This window comes from Gymnoscopelus braueri (assembly GCF_963280865.1).
Source record: "Gymnoscopelus braueri genome assembly, chromosome: 21".
Lineage (NCBI taxonomy): Eukaryota > Metazoa > Chordata > Actinopteri > Myctophiformes > Myctophidae > Gymnoscopelus > Gymnoscopelus braueri.
In genome coordinates, this window is record NC_137623.1 from 37,778,948 (window position 1) to 37,793,639 (window position 14,692).

Sequence of the window (14,692 nt, forward strand, 5' to 3'; positions counted from 1 at the left end):
TCTGCTATTTTTTTCAAGTATAAAAATAGGGTTTAAGTGGTTCAATGCATACATGCAGGGGGCTGTGTGTGTGTGTGTGTGTGTGTGTGTGTGTGTGTGTGTGTGTGTGTGTGTGTGTGTGTGTGTGTGTGTGTGTGTGTGTGTGTGTGCGTGTGCGTGACATGTGCGTGTGTGTGCACCAACAGAAATAAGCAACACCAGTTACCTAGATTGGCTGAACAAGCATTGCTTTTCCAACAAACCACTGCTTCCCATTGATAGTTACACACATGAACACTTGGGACCTACTCAACACAAACACTGTTCTGCTGTTGGCCAGCCAGTTACTCCACTTACCAACTACGGTTATCTTAATTATAGACTTAATAATAGTACACTTAAATACTTAAGCCCTGCATACTTTGTTGTACATGAAAATACTAGGCCATCGGCAAGCTCACAATGTGTCGCAACGCAAGCTTGTAAATTAACTATTTTAGCTATTCTTGAAAATAGCCATGTCCAAATATCCTATAATGACATGCCGGAAACAGAGGCGCCAGGTTTAAAGTGGTTAATAGCTAAGACCCCTGTTCATGTTTAAAGTTGTAGCCTGGCAAATGCACAGTAAAATAAGTGTTTATCTTATTTTACTGATGTACATGTGTTTCAGACAGACAACTGACGTAAATCATTCTACAACAGTGGCTCTCAAAGTGGGGGTCCAGGGACCCTCAGGGTTCAGAATGGGCTCTTACAGGGTCTGTAACTCTGCAAGTGTACAAACGGAACCACACCACTCTCCCTGACATTTGGTTCCATTTGCACACTTTCAAGAGTTTTGGACGTCTTCGGAACAAAAAAAAAACGTTTGAGAACCTCTGCTCGTACGACTCAAACATGTCTCTGCATGACCGACCGCCGATGAATCAATCCCCCGTCTGGTTGTGTGTGTGTGTGTGTGTGTGTGTGTGTGTGTGTGTGTGTGTGTGTGTGTGTGTGTGTGTGTGTGTGTGTGTGTGTGTGTGAGTGGTGGACTTACGGCCTTGAGAGTGAGGTCACACTGAAAGACCAGCTCTCGTAGCTGTGTGAGGACCTCGCTCTTGACGTTGGCCAGGTCCACCCTCCTCTCCCGGACGTCCACCTGGCAGGCCTTGCAGTGCTCCCGGGCCTCCTCCGCCTGGCAACACAATGAAACAACCACACACACATCACACCACTGTGCAGGGACAACACTGGCGTTTTGGCGAGCCGGGACCGAGAAGGCAAACCACTCATTAATTAGGAAATCTCTCATCAAATCTTTTCACCCTGAATCTGAACTCTGCTCTCAACTTTTGTATCTTTTAAAACACATTTAATACATTTCTGTTCTAAAAGGCTAAAGGTCCTTACACACCGGCGAATATGCGAATATACACTGATGTGGACGCTTGCATTGACTTTATAAGGTTTAAAAAAGGTGCGTACCACAAAGGCTCTAATGTTCTGACAGCGAGTCCCAGGTTCAATACCGAGCCCGGTAGACCACTGCTGCAGGTCACTCCCCGAACTCTCTCTCTCCTCTATTCACTGTGTGGACTATCAGAAGACGGCCAAAGAATATATCTTTAACCCATTAACTCTCTCAGTGCCAAGCCACGATTTATCCCGAGTTTTTTCTGAATGCCCTTTTATTTATTTTTATTTTTTTTAATGTTCAGAACCCAAGATATCATTATCTGAAGATTTGCAGCTCCATCCACTCCTTGTTTAACTTATAACTGAAAAAGGCTGTATCTCGCTTCCTAAGCACTATTTTTTTACTTTGAAGAAAAAAGAAAAAAAAATTGCTGGCACAGTATGAACATATTTTTTTATTTCATTGGCACTGAGAGAGTTAAGACCTGAGGCGATTCTTAAAAATGTTTTCTAAATCCTAACAGTTTTTTGAAAAAAAAATTAAAACATTTTTTTTTCAAGATTTTTCAAAAATAGCAGATCTACAAGCTCATAGCGCGGCACTCGGTGCCGCGCTATGAGCTTGTATATCTGCTATTTTTTAATAGCCAAAGAAATCTAAAGTGACACAGATGCGTTCCAGGTCTTAATGGGTTAAAGAGGTGAGTGCACAGTGGCCCCTCGTTAAAGGGCTTCCGGTAGCGTTAAATACCTTCTGCAGGGCCTCCTCCTCCAGCCTGCGTCTCTTCTCCAGCTGCTTGGCGGCGTTGGCCCCGCCCCCCCCGCCCGCCAGCTCCTCCTCCACGCGGCCGGTCGCCACCTTGGCCTTCTCGTACTCCTCCTGCCGCTGGGCCTGCAGCAGCCGCGCCTTCCGGAGAGCGCTGTCCGCCTCGTTCTGGAACAACAACAACAACATAATGCTGTCAAATTACATTTGGAATTTCTGGAGGGACCCGCTGCTTTGTGACAGCGGGTCCTTGGGTTCGATTCTCGAGTATGTGTATTTGGCCGCGGACCCCCATCTCAAAATATTTAGTTCCAGGGACCCCCGGAAGCAAAGATATGAGTAAAAATGTTGTTTAAAACAATATATGTATTCAAAGAATTGCACAAATGTTCAAGATTTTTCTAAAATAGCAGATCTACAAGCTCATAGCGCGGCACAAATCTAAAATGACAGAAATGTGTTCCCGGATTGAATGGGGTCAGCATAAAACAACAATTTCTCTTGTGAGGACCAAAAACAATGTCTGTTTCTCAACTTCTATTTATACTTGGGGGGACATTTGACCCTTACAAGTACAGTAACACAAGTACACACACACACACTCACAAAACATTGTGCAGAGCGCTCACATACACAGACCCCACGGTTAAGCGCACACATACACACAGGCGAAGCGCACGTTAAAACAGGAGCTGCTGCTGTTGAGTCAGCACTACCGGTCCTGGTTCATTTCTCAGTTTTAGTCGACGTGTAAAAGCAAGTGAACAAACAAACGCAGGAAACCGGCAACCTTTCTCACTCTGCATCTACTGACCACCACACACACACACACACACACACACACACACACACACACACACACACACACAGTTTATACCCGCCTAGCTCGCACAATAGCTGGCACCCCCACGCACACTCGTGCAGATAGCGTTGCCAGATTTTGCGAGAGACATAAGCAACCAGGGTCTGTGAAAACAAGCCCAAAAAAAGAAGCAACTTGGCTACATGAGCACTTTAAAACCTATGTATACATTCAATCGGCTATCTGAAAATAGGCAATCTACAAGCTCACAACGCGCCGCGATGCAACACGTTGTGACCTTGTAAATCTGCTATTTTCAAAAAAGGAGAACCACTGGTTTAAACAACAGAAGACAGCAAGCCTAAATAAGCAACTACACTTACACAAAAAAAAATGCAACCACCGATTTTTAACAAGCGACTTTACAGAAAAACAAGCCCAAAGTCGCTTATAATAAGCAGATATGGCAACACTGTTGTTCACACAGTTTAGTAAGGCAGTGTATAAAGATCAGAGACAACCGCCTCTAAAGAGTCACATCACAATGGTAAAATAAGTGGCAAATGGTGCATTTCTCCAAGACGCTTTTACATTCACCCATTCACACACACACATTCATACACAGATGGTGGAGGAAACCATGCAAGGCACCAACCTGCTCATCAGGAGCAGCAGGCGTTCTCAAACTTTTTTATACCACGACCCCTGTGTGTGTGTGTGTGTGTGTGTGTGTGTGTGTGTGTGTGTGTGTGTGTGTGTGTGTGTGTGTGTGTGTGTGTGTGTGTGTGTGTGTGTGTGTGTGTGTGTGTGCGTGCGTGCGTGCAAGTTGCGTGTGTTCAAGTTGCGTGTGTCCTCCAAGACGCCTGCGTGTGTGTGTGAAGTCAGTGTGTTACTTTTCAAAAGATGACCTTTCCTAGCACGCCACCCACCATTTTCTTCTGTTCTCGCTGCCACTGCTCCTTGACGTCTTTTCGGAGTTTGTCCAGCTCACTCTTCCTGGACTGGAGAGGCTGGAACACAAAGCAAAACAGATATTAATTTTATACTATACTGTGCCGAAAAAGCACAAATCTAACAAGCTAACAAGCGTCACGATATGACGTTTAGGGCTGCAACTATCGAGAAGGTGTTTTTTTTTTTTACTTTTTGTTATATCAAATTATCAATTAACCACTTAAGCGTTAGTTTACACTCCCACGCACAACAGTGTCAAGCAGACACTGTTTTTTGGGGGGTTTTTTTTCCTATATGGTCAAATTAGGGTTCAAATCGATTAATCGATTAGTTGGATTAACTGTCGCGGCCCTAGAGATGTTATTAGCTTGAGGATCAGTTCTTGTCGGATAATAATTACAAATTATTGTGACAATTTCACCATCAAAAAAAGACCCAGAAGGCAACTGTTATGTCCATCAATGCAACAGCCTGTTGGAGCGCCCTAATAATAATAATAATAATAATACCAATGTATATAGCGCTTTTCTCAGTACTAAAAGTCACTTTACATAAACAGAACAAAAGAAACAACTGTATTAAGAGAATAACTAGTTAAAAAGCTAAAAACTAAGCAAACAAAAACATTAAAACTAAAAGGCAGAAGGGGGGATTAGAATTAGGTGGGGAATGCGAGTCTGAAGAGGTGGGTTTTGAGGGAGGTTTTGAACAGTAAGTTCCAAAGGGAGAGGGGGGCGGCAACTGAGAAAGCCCCGTCACCCCAGGTTTGTTTCTTTGTCGTGGGGACATCCAGGAGGTTGGCATCACCAGACCTGAGGGAACGGGAGGGGCCGTGGCGGTGAAGGAGGTCGTAGAGGTAGGGGGGAGCCTGGTTGTTGACATACCTGCATGAACTTGTTGGTTTGGAGAGCGGCCGCAGTTTGCAGGAGGACCTGGCTGTACTCAATGTCGTTCTTGAAAGCGGACATGTAGATGTCACGGAATGGCATGAACTCCTTGGAAACGGTCAGAGAAGAAGAAGGTCATACCCCACACGTCTGAAGATTCTATTCTATTCAATTAAATTGCGTTACTGTGAAATTAAAAAGGTAGAGGTAAAATAGTGTCGATGTGACAGCGAGGGTTTTACATGATTTGTATTACATTATTCTGTCTGATCAAAGAAAGTCACCTGTTGACTTGCGAGGGTCTTGGCGGATTCGGCCATTTTGGCGTAGCTCTTTGCGCATTCGATGTCTGAAAACAGAAGAACCTGACAGTTTATATGAAAGCAGACTACCATTCGACAAAGTCCTGTGTTTCGTTACTGCTGTACTGCCATGACAACTGCATTTCCCCCGCGGGATCAATTAAGGTCTATCAATCTATCAAATCTATCACACCTGGAAATACTCCTGAAAAAGTGTCATTTCCAACTAGCCTCTTGAAACTCTTTTGACAGCACCTGGTCTCAACCTGTACTCTGCCTGGGCTCTCATGTGAAAGAAAAAGAAAATCTGTGCCGTAAGCAAAACATGACAAAGTGTTTCCCTTTCACTGACACACAATTCCATTGGGTTTGAACAAATAAAAGATGAATACTTGTCAAGTTGACGTAAGCCATGAATCAACATTCATGAATGTACCATGATGCAACCTTTAGGAATCTCTTTTATTGTTATAAAAGTGTGTTACCAAAGGTAACCACTTAACTGCCATTATCTAATTTAGAGCGCACACATTGTCCTATTGAGCCAAAACATAAACAAGCAAACAAGAATTAAAGGTAGGGTAATGGTTTTCTTTGTTTAAAATAAAGTGTTAAATAGCTCTATATTCTGATAGTACTCATTGCTATATTCTGATAATACTCATTGCTACATGTTCAGTAACAGGAGTCTCCATATATCTCCAGCTCTTTATTAAACAGAACATTCATTTTCAGGTTGGGTTACCAATCATATCCTATCAGGATAGAGAACTGAGTCAAGATGCAGATTAAACAAGTGAAATTGGAAGTGATGACACAAAGAAACTAGAAAAAGTGCTCCTCGGAGCACAGGTCTCCGCCAGGTCAGGTACGTTATTGTGGCCTCCTGGTGGCGCTATAAAAGGCCAATGTGAAAAGGGTGCCATTTCTTCTTAGGCCTTTCACGGCAATCGGACACTGCATTCATGATTTGAGGCATTTTGTTCCAAAAATGTGTTTTGCTAAATTAGACCTGCTGGTGGCGCTATAACAGGCCAATGTGAAAAGGGTGGCATTTCTTCCTCGGCCTAGTGCGCATGTGCATGTGAAATTTCACGGAAATCACAAGCTGCGTGCATAATTTGAGGCATTTTGTTCAAAACAGACCAATCCTGCAAACTTTGGAAGCCAACCTTAGCCAATGAGGATGGAATATGGGAAATCGGACAGATCCTTGTTGATCACATGACTATAGAGATAATGTGTACCGATTTGCATGACGTTTGGATAAAATCTGTAGGAGTAATATAAAAAAAATGGGTTTTGCACAAATCGGCCTCCTGGTGGCGCTATGGCAGGCCCATGTGAAAAATGTGGGGCAGAGGTTCTGAATTGGCATCCAGGGAGTCTGTGTGTTTCGCAGCGACCGGGCCAACGGTGCCAGAGATTAGCTGCTGACAGACGGACACACGGACGGACGGACGGACGGACGGACGGACGGACGGACGGACGGACGGACGGACGGACGGGGGGTAAAACATACTCTCTCGCCATGCCTTTCGGCCTGGCGGAGACAATGAGCAGACAAAATTGGAACTGGAACACTATAAAAATTAAGCTGATGGGTACTCTCTCCTGATTGGCTGACATTTTGGAACCCACATATGTATTTTATGTTTATCAAAGAGCTGGAGAGACAGGGAGACTCCTGCTATTGAACAAACACTCTATACAGCAATGAGTGTTATCAGAATATACAAAAAATGTACGATTGTTAGACAAAAAAAGGGTTACATAAACCGATGTGCATTTGTCTGGTGATGTAACCTGTTCAGTACACCCCTGATGGAGTGTTACCTTGTGTGGACTTGTCGAGTGACTAAGCGCTGGACTGTAACCATTCATTAACTCAAGTGCTCAAATCACCGAACAAAGAGGTGGCTCACAGCAGCACACACACACAACCTTGGCTTTTCCATGCCACTCTGCCATCTTGTTCAGGGTCGCCATAGTGACACCAGAGCACACTAATGCAGTGTGGGTGGGTCGCTTTTTAATCCCAGCGTGAGCTCAAGGGAGCATGGTGTGTTTACATTTCAGCTATAACACACACACTTTCACCAGGAAGGGAGAGAATTCCTTTTGCTAAAGCATGTATGGAAGCAGAGCATTCCTGTTTTTAATCACCATGAAGACTTGAATATGTCATTAGAGCATTTCCCCCAAATAAAAAAAAATGTCCAGAACATTTAGCTAAACAATAGCCAATCTACAAGATCACAACGCACCACATTGCGACGCTCTATGAGCTTGCAAATCAGCTATCTTAGCTATTCGCCATACAACAAATACAGTAGGGCTTGAATGGTTAACCGCTGTTTGTGGCCCCTCAGGCTTATCCACTTGAACCCCAGCATCCCTATTCTGGGTGGGGGGGGACGTTCACCAAAAATAGCCAATCTACAAGCTAGTACTAATCTCTCAAGACAGATTCTGCTAACAGCAGAATCTGTCAGCACCTAAACATGTAGTGTTGTTGTTAGTAGGAATAAACACAGAAGCACCCGGGAGGAAATGGACAAAGAAAGCGGAGGAGCCAAACCGAGTTCCCGTTTACAAGCTACGAGCTTGTACTCTGGCCATATGTTTTGGTGAAGAGATTTGGTGTGTGGACAGAAAGAAAGCTGTCCAAGTACAAGTTCCAACTCAGGCCTGTTTCAATAAGATTAGGAGGGTTAAACTCACCCATGCTGAGGCGCTTGTCCACCCAGGAGAGCAGCTCTTTGGTGTACTTGGACCAGGCCTTGGCGTAGAGCAGCGCCGACTCCACGCCGCTGTCGTGGCCGTGCAGCACCTCGTCCACCTCCTCGGCACGCACCGGCACCGCCGGAGACGGCCCTGCAAGCATCACAGAAGAGAGTGAGACCCCCCGGTGTGGCAGGCGGTGAAGCAAGGGTCTCCACATGGACGACGACTGGCCAGCAACGGTCAGCGCGCCCCTCACCACCACCGACTTACACACTCGTCTCTGTGCGCCCTGCATGTGTGTGTGTAAACGTGTGTTTGAGTGTGTGTGCTTGTTGGCATCTGTGACGTGAGTGTGTTTGCGTGTGTGTGTGTGTGTGTGTGTGTGTGTGTGTGTGTGTGTGTGTGTGTGTGTGCGCGTCAGAAAAGCCCATATTGACCTTGTGCAGAGGGATACCTGCTTAAAACCCCTGTGACGGTAATTCCTTCTGACAGGAGGGTTGACTGAATGCTGTATGTTATTAATGTGCGGCTAAGCCCCACAGGATCACTGGCACTCTTTACCCCACGTAACCCCACACACACACACACACACCTGCATGCATGTGTGTGCAAATGGCAGTGACACAACAAGACAAGAAGGCAACAAGACATCAGTAAATCAGTGTTTGTGTGTGTGTGTGTGTGTGTGTGTGTGTGTGTGTATGTGTGTGTGTGTGTGTGTGTGTGTGTGTGTGTGTGTGTGTGTGTGTGTGTGTGTGTGTGTGTGTGTGTGTGTGTGTGTGTGTGTGTGTGTGTGTGTGTGTGTGCGTGCGTGTGCGTGTGCGTGTGTGTGCGCGTGCACGTGTGTTTGCGTGTGTGGTAGAGGGTAATTGCTATGTAACTTGCATATTACTCCCATGTCGTCTCTGTCAGGCAGAAACTTCTTATCTCCATATTCTACCTTTTTTAGTTTTTCCGTAAACTAAAGCGTCTCACAATTTTTTTTTTTATTTGAATCCTGAAAAGTAACAGTTGACATACCGTATGAGGTTTCCCCACGAGAGAGACGATATGCTATCTAAATATTAATCTGTACACCAGGTAAACAATGAACCTGACATTTTGTGTAAATAACATTCCATCTAAAATTACATTCATAACAAATAGGGCTCAAACAGTTATGTAACAGGTAATTATGTGAGCTTGTAGATCAGCCATTTAAGCTACAGTATTTTTTCAACAGCTGAATTCCTCCAGACGAATGGAAGCGGTTCGAACAATATAATTGCGATGGTGGATTATGTAATAACTGTCACAGGCCCTATAGTTGTTCCAAGCAGAACGCATTAAGCAGTATAATCTCTCAGCACATTCATTCTGTGGTAAAGCAAAGTGGTTTGCAACAGATCCAAGCCCTTACCTGGCGGATCATCTTTCTCCGGACCGGATCCACCAGATTCCACAGAGAGGTTCTCAAAAGACTGGGGGGGAAACAAACAAGCAGAACAGTTCTACGGTTAGGGTTTTCTCAGCAAGTAAGAGATAAGAGAAGATAGGACAAACAAGAAGACATTTGCAGAACAGTTCTACGGTTAAGGTTTTCTCAGTAGGTAAGAGATAAGAGAAGATAAGGGGGAGAAATTCAAGTCGCCAAAGGCTGCACAGCATTTAAGATACAGTTACAGGGACAAGAATAGCACTGAAGATACTGCAGGGTAAAATTATTACATTAGAAGAAACGCCATCGATAACGAACAAAATATACAACACGATACACCCTCACCAGTGCTTACATAGTGCACGACTAAATAAATCACAGCTGTCGGGCAGAACCGGCTTATCTCCATATTCAAACTTTTCGTGTTTTTCCATAAATTAATAACCTACTTGATCATACTACAGCGTCGCACAAAAGCATCAAAAGTAGCAGATCTACAAGGTCGAAACGTGGCGCGAAGCGACGCGTTTCAACCTTGTAGATCTGCTACTTTTGAATTTGAATCCTGCCTGAAAAGTAACAGTTTTGGACATACCTGTATGAGGCTTCCACCCGACAGAGACGAAATAACAAGAGAACACCCAGTAAGCATGTCGGATAATAGTGAAACTTTGAAATATTGCTGCCGTGTGTTTCAAATGTTTTATCCCGAGCTGACCTTTCCTACGTGTATGTGTAACTACCTCTGACAGCAATTCTTCACTGCACTTTTAATTGTACATACATTACTTTTGCTTCCAGTTTAGAGCTGTTATAATGAAACCTATAACAAGGAAAAAACAGGAACTCGGATTCCGGTGTCAATTTATCATCACACGGCACAGAATATTGTGTGAATACGCTGCAGCCGGGAAGGTTGCCTTTAAACCCTTAAGCTTTGCACTGAGTTGATGCTTCCTCACAACCTTTTTACAAAAACCCTGACCTCTGTTTACCCGATCAGGGTCATATCCTGTGGCCCCTTTGGAAAAGTGACTGACCTGACATTAACTTTACACAGTATGTTCTTCAACAGAAATGCTGAAATGGCTGAGATTATCTGAAATGTAGCACGAGTTTTTCCATACTAGAGAAATTATCCGATATACCTCCCAGGACCATATCGTCTCTGTCGGGTGGAAACCTCATATTATGTCCAAAACTTTTCAAGATTCAAATTCAAAAATAGCAAAAGTAGCGCTGCGAGCTTATACATCTGCTATTTTTTTAATGTTTTGAAAAATATCAAAAATGTGTGGAAACTTTTGAATCATTTTGAGGGTGCCTGGCACAAAATATTTTCAGATGAGGGTCCTCGGCCAAATACACATGAATTTGGGGGTCCTTGGCCCGAAAAGGTTTGAGAACCACCTGTAGTGAACACAATTACTCACCCTGCTTCTCTTAGTTAGGGGGATCCCCAACGCCGATCCATTCTCTACATCTCCCATAAGGAAGTCAGACACTCTGGTATAGACACACAGACAAAGCAAAGCGTAAAGGACTAGATAACAGTATGGAGACATGGCTGGGAGGTCAGTGGCTACATATTATGATAAGAAAGACTTGATTAATTTGATTTATAGGTCAGTGTTATGAATTACAGTGTCCTCTTGGTACTATATAAACACTGTAATGAAACAATACAGAGCAGCTCGGTTATCAGTGTTTTCATGGAGTTAGGGCGGGGGGGGGGGGGCAACATTATAAGACACTACAAGAAATCGTAACAGTATAACAGTATGAGTAAAAAATAGTGCAAGGTAGAGCCAAGAAACCTAGAAAGCACTATAAGGCCTTTACCTAGAAATAACACAAAAGTCAGTTAAAATAACAGACCAGCAACTAAAGGCTAAATAGTAACTAAATAGTAATTAAAAAAACAAAAAATGGATTTTGCACAAATTGGCCTCCTGGTGGCGCTATAACAGGCCAATCTGAAAAATTTGGGCCAGAGGTATTGAATTGGCATCCAGGAAGTATGTGTGCACAGTTTTGCAGCGGCCGGGCCAACGGTGCCGGAGATTAGCCGCTCGCAGACAGATGGACACACGGACGGACGGACGGACGGACGGACGGACGGACGGACGGACGGACGGACAGGGGGTAAAACATACTCTCTCGCCATGCCTTTCGGCCTGGCGGAGACAATAAATATAGAAAAGGAAAGAACAAATATAGAAATAAACCTATACAACAAAAGAGTAGTGCAGGGATGTGTGTGCTGTGTACGCGTGCGTGCGTGCACTAGTGGGGTCATTACAGAGCAATCTCCATGATAAAAGGGTACTACTTACACATTGCCAAAGGTGAACGCCAATGTGTCAATAGAGGTGTAGATCTCACTGAAGAGATTCCGCTTGTTCTCCTCGTTCACCTCCTTGAAGTTCACCCCTGCAAAGAAAGAAAGACAGGGCAAGCTCAGCCGTCGGCGGGAAAAGTCATCTGGTGCTGTGGTTCTCAACCTTTTCAGGCCGCGACCCCCCAAAATATTCATATTTGAACTGGAGACCCCCCACCCTGACAAGCACTTGGAATTGTAGGAGTTGAGGCATTACATTTAGTTTGACTCGGTTCCACAGATAAATAGTGAAAATAGCTGATCTACAAGCTCACAACGCCTCGTCGCAACTCAAGGCGTTGTGAACTTGTAGATCGGCTATTGTTAAAATGTTTGCTCTTTGTTATATTATTTGACAATTTGGCCGATGTTTGACCAGTTTTTATAGTATCATTTGTTGATTACGTTTGACGCTGTAATGGTCTTATTTCTTTTCTTTCTTTCTTTTTTTTCTCAACGTATTAAAAAGGTCTTCAAAGTCCTTAAATTGTCACTTCACGGTCATCTGGGGGCCCCATCCCCAAAATCATGTGGGGAGTGAGATGCCCCCTGGGGGTCCCGACCCACAGGTTGAGAACCACTGAGATTGTAGTTGAAACTGTGACACAATGAATTTATTAATGGGAGTAATATGCAAGTTACTCTCTTAAAACGTGACGACATCCTGCTGATTGTCATGGACTTGGTCACACATAGTGGAAACACAGATGCCAACATATGTAATCACCACAGATGCCAACATATTTAATCACCACATTAAAGGGCTGTGACTCATGACCTTGTTCTATGGGAACAAAGTATGGAGTCAGTGGAAATGAACGTGAGTCACCCTGGAGCTATGGGGACATTTCTCACTTCCTATCTGGCATGTCATGTGTGGGAATTTTGAAAAGCAAGTGTCTGTATGTCCTCGGGCAGACAACTTTTTTTTTTTTTTTTTCTTGAATGAAAGCTCGATTTCAGTGGTTCTCAAACTTGTTCATGTCAAGGACCCCCAAAATGAGATGTATTTGGCTGCGGACCCCCCCCATCTAAAAAAAGATTTTTCAAACATAGCAGATCTACAAGCTCATAGCGCGGCACTCGGTGCCACGCAATGAGCTTGTATATCTGCAATTTTTTTATAGACAAAATATAAAGTGTGGTTAAAGTGGTTAAAATGATTGTGATTGCTATATTAACTCATTTTGCTGGGGACCCCCTGGTACCCCTCCAAGGACCCCTGGGGATCCCCGGACCCCACTTTGAGAACCAATGCTCTATTTTATTGGTTCTCAAAGTGGGGTCCGGGGACCCCCAGGGGTCCTTGGGGGGGTGTTCCAGGGGGTCCCCAACTAAAATAGTTAATGTAACAAACACAATCATTTTAACCACATAATCCATTTACGTTTACTATTCAAAAATATCGAAAATGTTTGGAAAATCGGAATAATCTTGATTTGAAGAAAAAAACTTAAATCTTCTCTTCTGGGGGTCCCTGGCACAAACTCTTTTCAGATGGGGGTCTGCACCCAAATACATTATCAATTTGGGGGTCCTTGGCACGCGAATGTTTGAGAATCACTGCTCGTACCGGTAGCGTTCAATCAGAGACGCTGAGGCACACAGACAAATAGGTGAGTGTCCATGTTTGGACGTTATCAGTTTGAGGCGAACTTCCTGCTCCGAGTCTAAACAACACCATGATGAATGAAAGATAAAAAACGGAGGGCGAAAACAGCAATATAAATATGTCTGTAATCAGTGTACTCACATGACAAAACTTCCTGCTCTGACTGTGGCCAAAGAGAAAATAAAACTAGCAGTAAGTTAAGTGGCAAGTAACCCATTGACGTCACTGAATGACCTGTCTCCTGCCAGTCTCCTCTTCTAGAGCAGTGCTTCTCAAACTTTGTCAAGGACCCCCACATGAAAACGTATTTGTCCGCGGATCCTGATCTGAAAATATTTCACTGCCAGGGACCCCCATACAAGATTTGTGTCGTTTATTAATGTTTAAAATATATTCCACATTTTTCAAAACTTTTCACAATTATAGATCTATAAGCTCACACCGTGTCACAATCCCCCTCAAGGACCCCTGAGGGTCCCTGGACCCCACTTTGAGAACCACTGTTCAAAGACCTGACCTGGGGTAAAGACATTCCGAACGGCTACACTAAGCTTGATATGAAGAGTTGTTTTGGCTAGCATGTCGCTTTGGCTGATATTCAACCAATGATTTCACACGGTATCAAGAACAGAGTCACTGCAAACATATGTGAGCAGTCAGACAGATCTGATCTTGAATTTGGCTGAAATGCAGAACAATGAGACACACAAACACGTTTCAATAAGCATAAGCAACCTAGGTTTACAGAGAGAGATCTACAGTGTTTCAATAAGCAACATGGGTTTCTATAGCATTGGTTCTCAACATGGAGTCCGGGGACCTCCAGGGGTCCTTGAGGGGGTTCCAGGGGGTTCCCAGCTAAATTTCTTAATATAGCATCACAACCATTTTAACCACTTTATACATAATTTTATACTTTGGCTACTAAAAAATAGCAGATATACAAGCTCACACCTGCGAGCTTGTATATTGTATATCTACTATTTTTGAACATTTTTGAAAACTATTGAAAATGTTTAGAAACTTTTGAATATTTCTTTTCTAACATGCGTCTTCTCTTCTGGGGGTCCCTGGCACAAAACACTTTCAGATGGGGGTCCGCGGCCAAATACATATCAATTTGGGGGTCCTTGACACGAAAATGTTTGAGAACCACTGCTCTAGAGAGAGCCCAACTTGTGGAGTTACAGTAATTTAACTCTGCGAGTCAAATGAGCACTGTGTTATACTGTGTACAAGCTCTGTCCTCAAGTAACACACAACTTCAAAGTGACACACACACACACACACACACACACACACACACACACACACACACACACACAAACGTACGTATAGTCTGCATGTTGGGAGGAAACCTCCATCCAAAACTGTTACTTTTCAGGATTCAAACTCAAAAACAGCCAAAGTAGCAGATCTACAAGCTCAAAACGCGTCGCGTTGTGGCTCTGCTACTCTTGATGCT

At 43.8% G+C, this 14,692-nt stretch overlaps 1 protein-coding gene across 4 annotated transcripts in view; it reads right to left on the minus strand.

Annotated features, from left to right (window-relative positions):
• The window catches only part of arhgap29a (Rho GTPase activating protein 29a), a 136,518-nt gene that overhangs the window by 16,201 nt on the left and 105,625 nt on the right, over window positions 1-14,692 (minus strand). For all 4 annotated transcript variants that reach the window (XM_080417978.1, XM_080417977.1, XM_080417979.1 and 1 more), the window contains 9 exons: window positions 11,572-11,668; window positions 10,669-10,741; window positions 9,218-9,278; window positions 7,816-7,968; window positions 5,074-5,138; window positions 4,787-4,897; window positions 3,878-3,958; window positions 2,132-2,314; window positions 1,022-1,159 (listed from right to left, as the gene is read on the minus strand). In XM_080417978.1, the coding sequence (XP_080274104.1) occupies window positions 1,022-1,159; window positions 2,132-2,314; window positions 3,878-3,958; window positions 4,787-4,897; window positions 5,074-5,138; window positions 7,816-7,968; window positions 9,218-9,278; window positions 10,669-10,741; window positions 11,572-11,668 (962 nt within the window). The remainder of the gene's footprint in view (window positions 1-1,021; window positions 1,160-2,131; window positions 2,315-3,877; window positions 3,959-4,786; window positions 4,898-5,073; window positions 5,139-7,815; window positions 7,969-9,217; window positions 9,279-10,668; window positions 10,742-11,571; window positions 11,669-14,692) is intronic.